Raw genomic sequence first — 11,892 nt, forward strand, 5'->3', positions numbered from 1 at the left:
ATTTTTGTTCCTGCATATCTTATAGGCAGGACACATTTTGGGTCAAAGGTTTTGTGAGTGGGTTGGTGTCCTTATCTCTCTAGTGGGAGTCCTGTCTGGCTACAGGGAGTGGTCACTATACGTTCCATATACCCCCTACTAGGAGTCTCAGTTTGAGTTGCCACCTGTTCCAGGTTCCTGGAAAGTCCTAGAGATGCCCTGACCTGCCCATCACAGACTTCCGTTCTCTCTCCCCTGCTTTCCCTACACTTACTTGGTCCCCCACCCTGTTCCCTTCTTCATCCCCTTCAAATATATACTCACTTGCACGTATATATTAGTCATAATGTACAGGATAAACATGCTACTATTCAAAGATGAAAGAAGCCAAATAACAAAAAGGATCCAAGAGAAGATTGAATCTTCCTTAGAAGGGGAAACAAAATAGATATTTAAGGTTGGTGGAGGGAGGGAACTGGGTCCTTGAGGTAGAATTATTCCCAATTTTCTGAGAAACTGCCAGATTGATTTCCAGAGTGGTTGTAAAAGTTTACACTCTCACAAACAATGGAGGAGTGTTTCCCTTGCTCCATATCTTCACCAGCATGAGCTGTTTCTTGAGTTTTTGATCTTAGTCATTCTGCCAGGGGTAAGTTGAAATATCAGAGTCATTTTGATTTGCATTTCCCTGATGAATGAGGCTGCTGAACATTTCTTAAATACTTCCTAACCATTAGAGAATCCTTTGTCGAAGATTCTCTGTTTATGTTTGTACCTTGTTTTAAAACTTGGGTTAATTAGTTTGTTGATGTTTAGTTTCTTCTGTTCTTTGCAGATTTTGGATGTCACCCCTTTGCCAGATGAGAAGTTGGTGGAATCTTTTCCTAACCTGTAGGGTGCCCCCCCCCCATGTTGATGGTGTCCTTTGTTGCCTTATAGAAACTTCTCAGTTTCATGAGGGTCCATTTATTAACTGTTGATATTAGTGCATGAGATATTGGTGTTCTGTTCAGGAAGGTCTCTCCTCTTCCCTACTTTCTCTTCTGTCAAGGATTACCAGCTGAGACCCTTACTCCAATTCCCTGCTTGCCAGCCACTTTGGGCAAACCTAGCAGTGGTCAGCTCCTGCCCCTTCTGAACTCCATTTCCATGGGCCAAAGCTTTGCCTGAATCCCTGGAGGCCTGCTGCTGCCAGGGACAACCAGGTTATTTCCTCAACTCCAAACTCCTGTCTGCTGGGTTCTCCACAAGACCAGCAGCCATGAGGTCTGTACTCCATCTTCCTGTCCACACCCCTAACTACAATCTAGACACCGCAACCATCAGTGACCACCAAGTTTGACACAATTCCCTACCTGCACATCTGAGCAAAATGAGCAGTTATGAGAAAGGTGCTGCCCACTCTGTACTCCATTTTCTGGGCCACAATTCTGCCTACATCCCTGGAGCCCTTCTGCTGTCCAGGACAAACAGAGGCCTGCAACCACCAAAAACCTCTACCTCTACTTGCATTCCTGGAGGCCTGCTCCCATAAGGGAATACCAGGACTGCAAAAACTAGAAACAGACAGATGGCTAAAGGCCAGTGTAAAAATAATATCAACAAAGGCCAGGGCAATATGGCACCACCAGAACTCAGCTACCCTACAACAGCAAGCTCTGAATATCCTAACACTCCTGAATTGCAGCAAAATGTTCTCATGTCTAGTCATATAATAATAGATACCATTAAAGAGAAAATAAGTAAATTCCTTAAAGAAATACAGGAAAAACAATCCAACAGGTGAAATAAATGAACAAAATTGTTCAAGACTTGAAAATGGAAATAAAAGCAATAAAGAAAACACAAACTAAGGCAATCCTGGAGATGGAAAACCTAGGAAATTTAAACAATACCTTTCGACCTGTTCAGCCCTATAGAGAATACTAGCAGGAAAGCTTGAGCATAAGGATTGGAACTAGACCCAAGGCAACACAGAAAGAGATGATTCCACACCAGAAAAACCAAAACCAAACACACACACACACACACACACACACACACACACACACACACACACACACACACACACACACACATCATGGGCCATTAATATCCGTTAACATCAATGGTCTTAATTCCCCAATAAAAAGACACAGGCTAATAGAGTAGATGTGTAAACAGGATCCATTTTTCTGTTGCATATAAGAAACTCATCTTAGCAAGATGGATGAACATTACTTCAGAGTATAGGGATGAAAAAAGATATTCCAAACAAATCACCCAAGAAACAAGATGGAGTAGCCATTCTAATATCAAGTGTACATATTTCTAAAAGAACTGCTATATAGATTTGAAAACATATTTTTCAACTGAAGCCTCAGGGCTTGAGTTGCAGAAGCATTGTCCCAATTTCTTGAGTTCTAATGTGGAACAAACAGTATTTAAATCTTCCCACTCTGAGTTAGCTCATGGCTTGCTGTGTCTGCCCATGTGTGTACTGTATTTAAGTGGTAGAATTTTGACTAAGAACATTTAGCTAAGCAATAACTGTCCATTGGGAATTACATATGTGTATCTATAACTTAATTCCTTGGTTCTGTGGTGCTATCTTAGCATGCCCAGATTCTTGTAGATTGTGTGTGTGTGTGTGTGTGTGTGTGTGTATATGTGTGTGTGTGTCTCCATTTATGTTGACTCAGCCTTTCACAGTAGAGTTTAACTGCTCCCAGCTGTACGTAGCAAAAACTGTATCTATTTTTCTACAGAGAAGACACTTTATAATACTTCATTGCTAAGAGTAGGTTTTCCTCCTGCTGGCTGCTTTTCACACAGGTGTACCAAGCAGGGGATTTGCATAATGCTCCCTAGGGAGGATCTCTCCTGCAGGTCCAAGTCAAAAGCTAGCCTCTCTTTCTGCCTTGACTACTCAAGACTTCATGTCTAGTTCTCAGGATAAGGTGTCTGGCTCAACTCCTGGGGCTGCTTGTGCTCTAGGTCCCTGGTGAGGAGAAAAACAAAGACCTTAGGAGAATATGGAGGGATGGGGATTGCTGGGGACCTGATGATGCAGGTGCATTTTCTGCCCATGTGTGAGATTTCCAGTCTTTTCTCCATGAATGGGCATGGGAGGATTAGAGGGAGAAGGGATAGAAACCTGTGCTTTTGTGGCAGGTCTATCTAACAAGTTCCAAAACAGAAAGCTTAGATGATTTCTAGAGAGTCTCTGTGCTCTCTCAACTTAAGTATTTTATGTTGAACGTTTTTCCAACATGAATAAATCATGAACTCAATAACTAGGAAGTTGATAAAGTAATATATTATCATTATGTTTGTGCATAACCTTTCATTTCTTTCATTTCAGAAGCCACTAGGGGATATTGTGATGACCCAGGCTGCACACTCCAATCGTGTCACTCCTGGAGAGTTAGCTTTCATCTCCTGCAGGTCTAGTAAGAGTCTCCTGCATGGTAATGGCAATACTTACTTTTATTGATTTTTACAGAGGTTAGGCCAGTCTCCTCAGCTCCTGATATATCTGAACAAAATCACCTGGTCCTCTCATTAGAGGCTGAGAAAACATTTGACAAAGTGCAACACCCCTTCATGTTAAAAGTCTTGGAAAAATCAGGAATTCAAAACCCATACCTAAACATAGTAAAAGCAATATACAGCAAATCCATAGCCAACATCATACTAAATGGAGAGAAACTTGAAGCAATCCCACCAAATTCAGGGACTAGACAAGATGGCCTACTCTCTCCCTACTTATTTAATATAGTACTAGAAGTCCTAGCCAGAGCAATCAGAAAAGAGAAGGAGGTCCAAGGGATACAAATTGGAAAGGAAGAAGTCAAAATATCAGTATTTGCAGATGATATGAGAATATACTTAAGTGACCCCAAAAGTTCTACCAGAGAACTCCTAAACCTGATAAATATGTTCAACAAAAAGGCTAGATACAAAATTACCTAAAAAAATCTGGAGCTTTCCTCTACTCAAATATTAACAGGCTGAGAAAGACATTAGTGAAACCATGCCCTTCACAATAATCACAAATAGTATAAAATACCTTGGTGTGACCCTAACCAAGCAAGTGAAATATGTGTATACAAGAACTTCAAGTCTTTCAGGAAAGAAATTGAAGATCTCAGAAGATGGGAAGATATCCCATACTCATGGATTGGTGGGATTAATATTGGGAAGAGTCTCGAACACCTGGGAACTGGGAACAATTTCCTGAACAAAACACTCATGGATTATGCTCTAAGATCAAGGATCGACAAATGGGACTTTATAAAACTGCAAAGCTTCTGACTGGTAAAGGACATTGTCATTAGGACAAAATGGCAACCAACAGATTGCAAATAGATCTTTACCAATTCTACATCCGATAGAGGGTTAATATTCAATATATACAAAGAACTAAAGAAGTTAGACTCCAGAGAATAAAATAACCCTATTAAAAATGGGGTACAGAGTTAAACAAAGAATTCTCAACTGAGGAACATTGAATGGCTTAGAGGTACCTAAAGAAATGTTCAATATCCTTAGTCATCAGGGAAATGCAAATCAAAACAACCCTGAGATTCCACCTCATACCAGTCAGAATGGCTAACATTAAAAACTCAGCTGACAAGATTCTGGCAAAAATGTGGAGAATGAGGAATGCTCCATTGTTGATGGGATTGAAAGCTAATGCAACCTCTGTAGAAATCAGTCTGGAGGCTCCTCAGAAAATTGGACATCATATTACCTGAGGACCAAGCTATTATACCACTCCTGGGCATATACCCAAAGATGCATCAACATATAACAAGGACATTTGCTCCTCTATGTTCATAGCCACCATATTTATAATAGCAAAAAGCTACAAAGATCCCCGGTGTCCCTCACCAGAGGAATGGATACAGAAAATGTGGTACATGTACAAAGTGGATTACTAATCAGCTATTAAAAACAATGACTTAATGAAATTAATAGGCAAATGGATGGAACTAGAAAATATCCTGAGTGAGGTAACCCAATCATAGAAAAACACACATGGTGTCCATTCACTGATAAATGGATATTAGTCCAAAAGCTCCATTACCCAAGATACAATCCACAGACTACATGAAGCTCAAAAGGAAGGATGACCAAGTGCGGATACTTCACTCCTTCTTAAAAGGGGGAATAAAAATATTCATAAGAAGGGATATGGAGACAAAGTTTGGAGCAGAGACTGAAAGAACAGACATTCAGAGCCTGCCCACATGTGGCCCATGTATATACAGCCACCAAAACTAGATAAGATTGAGGAAGCTAAGAAGTGCATGCTGACAGGAGCCTGATACAGATGTCTCCTGAGAGACATAGCCAGAGCATGTCAAATTCAGAGTTGAATGCTAGCAAGAAACCATTGAACTGAGAACAGGACTCCCGTTACAGGAATTAGAGAAAGACTTGAAAGAGCTGAAGGGGCTTGCAACCCCATAAGAGCAACAATGCCAACCAACCAGAGTTCCCAGGGATTAAACCACTACCCAAAGACTATACGCGGACTGACCCAGGGCTTCAGCTGCATTTGCAGCAGAGCATAGCCTTGTAGGAAGGAGAATAGAAGGAGAAGCCCTTGGTCCTGCCAAGGTTGGATCCCCAGCATAGGAGAATGTCAGGGTTAGGTGGGAAGTGGGGTGGATGTGGAGGGGAACACCAAAAAACAAAGTGTTGGGAAGATCTTTGTGAGTTCCAGGCAACCAAGAGTACACAGAGAGACCCTGTCCGAACACCCCCATCTATCTATCTATCTATCTATCTATCTATCTATCTATCTATCTATCTATCTATCTATCTATCTATCTATCTATCTATCTTTTTCATTTTCCTTAAACACGGTCCATATGCACACTCTCTTTTAGATTCATGGCAGTTTATTCTTTAAACATTATTATTGTTGTTTAGATATATGTGACTAAATATATAATAAATATAAGAAAATAATCTTAGGAACTGGTGCTTGTTCATAGGATATGTCTCACCTAGTGCTGGTTTTGGTTGGCCATTTTTCTCAATCTCTTGTCCATCTTTATTTTATTTCTTAAACACAGGACACATTTTGCGTTTAAAGTTTTGTGGGATGGTTCATGTCCTTATTCTCCCACTGGAGTTCTGTCTGGCTATAGAACAAACAGGTTCCATATCTCCACTGCTTATGAGACTCAGCTAAAGTCCTCCCCATTGACTCCTGGGATCCCCCCATCACAGGTTTCTGGAATGTCCCAAGATGTCCTCACTCCTTTACCTCCACCAACTGCAGATTTCCATTCATTCTTCCTGTCTCTCCCCACACCTCTCCCAATACCCTCCCTATACAGCCTCTCACCCAATTCCCTCCCTCCAACTACCTCCTATGACTATTTTATTTCCCTTCTAAATGAGATTCAAGCATCCTCACTTGTGCTTTCCTTCTTGTTTAGCTTCTTTATGTGTGTAGAGCATAACATGGGTATTCTGCCCCTTATGGTGAATATCCACTTATAAGTAAATGCATACAATGCATAGTCATTTGAGTCTGGATTACTTCACTCAGGATGATATTTTCTAGTTCCATCTATTTACCTACAAACTCCATTATGTCCTTGATTTTAATACTCCATTGTATAAATGAACCACTTTTTCTGTACCCTTTCTTCAGATGAGGGGCATCTGGGTTGTTTCCAGTTTCTGTCTACTACACATGAAACTGGTATGAACATAGTGGAGCATGTGTTCTTGTGGTTTGGTGGGTTATTCTTTGGGTATATGCCCAGGAGCAGTCTGTCTGGGTCTTCAGGTAGAACCATTGCCAATTTTCTGAGAAACTGTCACATTGACTTCGAGTGGTTGTACACGTTTGCAATTACAGCAATGGAGGAGTGTTCCCTTGCTCCACATCCTCACCAGCATCTTCTGTACCTTGAATTTTTCATCTTAGCCATTCTGAGAGGTGTAAAGTAGACTCTCAGGATTGTTTTGATTTGCATTTCTCTGATGACTAAGGACTTTGAACATTTCTTTAAGTGCTCCTTGGCTATTTGAGATTCTTCTGTTGAGAACTATCTGTTTAGCTCTATACCCTATTTTTTCATCTTTATTAACTTGGGTATTTCTTATTTACATTTCGATTGTTATTCCCCTTCCCGGTTTATGGGCCAACATCCCCCTAGCCCCTCCCCCTCCCCTTCTCCTCTTCTATATGGGTGTTCCCCTCCCCATCCTCCCCCCATTACCACTCTCCCCCCATCAATCACGTTTACTGGGGGTTCAATATTGGCAGGACCATGGGCTTCCCCTTCCACTAGTGCTCTTACTACGCTATTCATTGCTACCTATGAGATTGGAGCCCAGGGTCAGTCTATGTATAGTCTTTGTCTATACCCTATTTTTAATTGGGTTATTTGGTTTATTGCTAACTTCTTGGGTTCTTATATATATTTAGGATATTAACCTGTCAAATGTAAAGTTAGTGAAGATTTTTTCCCAATCTTTAGGCTAACATTTGTCTTATTGACAGTGTCCTTTGCCTTACAGAAGAATTTTAGTTTCATGAGATCCCATTCATGAATTGTTGATCGTAGTTCCTCACACTTTGTTGTTATGTTCAGGAAATTAGCTCCTGTCCAAATGTGTTCAAGGCTCTTTCCCACTTTCTCTTTATTAGATTCAGTGTATCTTCGTTTATGCTGAGGCCTTTTTGCAGAGGCCTGAGCTTTTTCTAGGGTAATAAATATGGATCTATTTTTTTCTTCTACATGGTGCTGGTTTGAGCGTCTAGCTTTGATTTCTTTGTCAAATACCAAGTGTTCATAGGTGTGTGAGTTTATTTCAGGGTCTCCAATTTTATCCCATTGATCAACTTGTCTGTTTCTATATCATCACCATGCAGGCTTTATTTCTGTTTGTCTGTAGTCCAGCTTGAAATCAGGAATGGTGATTCCTCCAGAAGTTCTTTTATTGTTCAGGATTGTTTTAGCTATTCTGGGTCTTTCTTTCTTTCTTTCTTTCTTTCTTTCTTTCTTTCTTTCTTTCTTTCTTTCTTTCTTTCCTTCCTTCCTTCCTTCCTTCCTTCCTTCCTTCCTTCCTCCCTCCCTCCCTCCCTCCCTCCCTCCCTTCTTTCTTTCTTTCTTTCTTTCTTTCTTTCTTTCTTTCTTTCTTTCTTTCTTTCTTTTTTTTGCACAAAGTTGAGAATTTCTCTTTCAAGGTCTGTAAAAAAATTGTGTTGTGTCCTGCCTACAAGAAATGCATGAAGAAAGATAGAGATGAAGAATATGGTCAACTAGTGACTGCCCCAAACTGAGACACCATATGTGAGCAGAAGCCAATCCATGATACTATTATGAAAATCTATTATGCTTACACACAGGAACCTAGCATAACTGTCCTCTGAGAGGCTCCACCAGCTTCCATTAGAAAGAGAAACCCCCAACCGAAACTTAGATGGAGCTCAGAGAATCTTATAGAAGAGTCATTGTGTGCCATTTAAATAATGTTTAGATTTTATTTCTGCAGATTACTTGGGTTTGGGTATTAGGTATATACATTTTCAGTGTGACTCTTCTAATAAGCCTCAATTGCTTTACAATTATTCCTTTCCTGATTTCTCCAAACTGTGCTAGAAGATTCTGATTGCAATTCCTCCAGCAGAGGGGGGCATAGCTCTTGCTTTTTTAACTACAGGGACTGCAACTCAGTAAGTGGTTTCCTCAAGACTCACATAATCAAGCTTTTTAAATTTTCTACTTTTAGATAGTTGTACACTCATCAGAAATTGTCAAAAACGTATGGGCAGGACCAGTTCATCTTGGACACAGACTTCTCTTGGGTTGTTAACTTCAATAATAAGATAAATGAGAAAATTGTAAGAAATTACATATTATTAACTATCTCATTTCCATTTGCCTATGTGGATGCTGTGTGTTTATGTGCAAAGTCTCTAAGATCACTGGTCACATAAATAGTTTGTGTTTTCAGAACCACAATCATTTATTCACTTACACGGCTTTCACAAAACTCCCTGGTGTCACCACCCCTTCCCCATCCTTTTCTGCAAGCATTGTAGAAAAAGCCTTACATAACACACACAGTTTTGCATTGGCTTATTTTACTTTATAGTACTTCCTAGCAGTGTGAACAAAGAATTAGCTTCTGTTTGGCTAAGAGTAGAAGTCCATGATATTGAGGAACCTCATTTTACCTATTTACTAAGTCTACATTTAAGTAGTTACTCATTTCTAGTTACTTCTGAAAGATTTTTTTAAAAGATTTTTTATTTATTTTATTTATATGAGTACACTATAGCTGTCTCCCGACACACCAGAAGAGGGCATCAGATCATATTACAGATGATTGTAAGCCACCAGGCGCTTCCTGAGGATTGAACTCAGGACCTCTCTTAACCCCTGAGCCATCTCTCCAGCCTTGGAAAAATTTTATTAATCATATTTCACTAGTTTTTCTGTGAAAACAAGTTTTCATTTCTCTGTGAAGATACCCAAGAATTTTTTTTTAAAGCTGAACTGTACAGTGACTCTTGTTTTAGTGGTGGAATGATTTGACAAAGTACTTTTAGTGTTATCACTTCTTAATCCTATTAACAGATCTGATTATCCACTTCTCTTGAAAGCTAACATGCTATTCCATGTACAGATGTGGGGAGACTTTTATACAAACCATAATGTTTAACTTTTTTAAAAATCTCTTTGCATCTTCTCTATATCTTATTCAGGGAATTATGCATGTCTATCTTTTTCCATGTTCTGATTAGACTTTGTATTGTTAATGGTGTGGTTTTATTCATTATGAATTTTGTTGTTCTTTTTACACTCTAAATAGAAGTCCTAATTGAATATAAAATTTCAATGTACTATATTTCAGACTGTAATCCATCACTATATCCACCAGCTTGATTCTGTTTTAGACTTATTTTTTAATGTCTAAACAATTAATACTTCCTCTTATGTGTTTGGAATTAGGTCAGATAATCACACAAACTCAATTCATAATCATCTGCATCCTCTGATTGCTGGCTCTGTTAGCACATTATTACTTACAGGCTATTATCTGATTAAATTTCGTATTTTAGTGTTGCTACTTTTGCTACAGTAAATAAGCACTCATATGTATTTTTACTCATACTTACTACACATCCTCTCTCTTTGAATATTTTATTGAATTATTTAATTGTATCCTTTATTAAATTTTTATTAATGTATAACTTCATTTAAAGTTGGGTATTTTCTTAGTGTATTTTTCTTTACTATTTTTACAGAGAGTTATTTTTTTCTATGTGGCATTTTTGTTTGATGTGAATTTTTGTACTTTTAATAACATATTGTCCTTTAGTGTTTTCCTTACATATTCCAGTGTATATAAATACATGTATGTATGTGCCAATATATGCATGCATGCATGTGTGTGTTTCCTTTGGAACTCCTTGCTAACTTGTCTTCATATAAAACTTGGTAAGTAAACTGATGTATTCAAAAATAGTTTGTTGATATTGCTATAGAAAAAGACATATTTTTATAAATACTTGTCAATATTTCATCCGGTTATGTATGAGTAATTCTCATTTCCATTTTCAAATCCTGAATATATTGTATAAAAATATAACTGTATAGTAAACAGAAAATATTGTATGCAAGGTGCAACTCTCACCAGTTCTACTGGCAACTCACCTACTTATTTCAAAGAAAATAAAATGTTAAAACATGATCTCTATTTCTAGAAAGTTCACTGTGATGAATTTCCACTAGACTATGGAAATTTGGAAACACAAGCTGAAAGTGGAACTGATAATTGGGATATTTAGGATGCAGACAGAGGTCATGTTAATGAGGAACTCTCTTAACCACCTTCTATCACAAACTATAGGAAGTTGTGTGGTAAAAGAGGAATGATATCAATAACATCCCTGTGGCAACAGTTGAAACCTAGTCATGTGCATATCAACTCAGCTGTGAAGAGACTCAGTGTGAAGCCTCACAGTGTCCATTCCACCCTGCCTCCCCACCCACTATCATAGTCAGTGTAATTTGCATGTCCCCATTACCACCTCAGCCTCTCTGATGACTTATAATGGATGCTGTCATGCTGCATGGGAAGCTGGCTATCACTCAAGGCAGTGACCATGCTCTCCCTAGCTCACTTCCTCAGCCTTCTTCTTTGTATCTCTGGTAAGGGAAATGGTTTCTCTTCTCATGACATTCGTTAAGTGTTCCCAGTTTCCACAATATTCTATAGTTTCCAATGAAGTTGAGTCTTCATTTTACCTAATTATGGCACCTTTGACTTGTCTTTCTTACTTTTCTTCCATAAACAGATTCTAGGGCAGAAACTACTGTGACCCAGTCTCCAGCATCCTTGTCCATGGCTGTAGGAGAAAAAGTCAGTATCAGTTGCAAAACCAGCACAGATATTGATGATGATATGAATTGGTACCAGCAGAAGTCAGGGGAAGCTCCTAAGCTCCTTATTTCAGAAGGCAATACTCTCCGTCCCGGAGTCCCTTCCCGGTTCTCCAGCAGTGGCTATGGCACAGATTTTGTTTTTACAATTAATAATGTGCTCTTAGGAGATGAAGGAATTTATTACTGCCAGCAAAGTGATAACGTGCCTCTCACAGTGCTGTGTCCTCTTACAGAAACCTGCAGATGCTTTTGTTGACTGCTTCAGTGGCTACTGAAGCAGTTCAGTGTGTGAACTTGGCCACCATTTGTGTTTATTCCCTTCATGCACATGTACTCTCATTTCCTGTTTCTGTTTCTGGAGCTTCTTCAGCCCCCTATTATTTTCCTGAAACCCTTCCCTTAGGAATAACAGCCTCCGCATAATTTTCCAGGGAAGCCAGTTGTCCCGCTGCACTGAAGAGGTACAAGTTCCTGTTCATTGGCACACTCACTTCCTCCTTTGAGT

General features: G+C 39.2%; 1 gene segment (V, D, J or C); it reads left to right on the forward strand.

Annotated features, from left to right (window-relative positions):
- The first annotated feature begins 11,066 nt into the window (after positions 1 to 11,066).
- LOC120102522 (immunoglobulin kappa variable 5-2-like) lies at positions 11,067 to 11,643 on the forward strand. The segment is given in 2 exon segments: positions 11,067 to 11,153; positions 11,300 to 11,643. Coding segments are annotated over 2 exon segments (423 nt in total).
- The last annotated feature ends 249 nt before the right edge of the window (positions 11,644 to 11,892 follow it).

Source organism: Rattus norvegicus, chromosome 4, assembly GCF_036323735.1.
Source record: "Rattus norvegicus strain BN/NHsdMcwi chromosome 4, GRCr8, whole genome shotgun sequence".
In the NCBI taxonomy this organism is placed as follows: domain Eukaryota; kingdom Metazoa; phylum Chordata; class Mammalia; order Rodentia; family Muridae; genus Rattus; species Rattus norvegicus.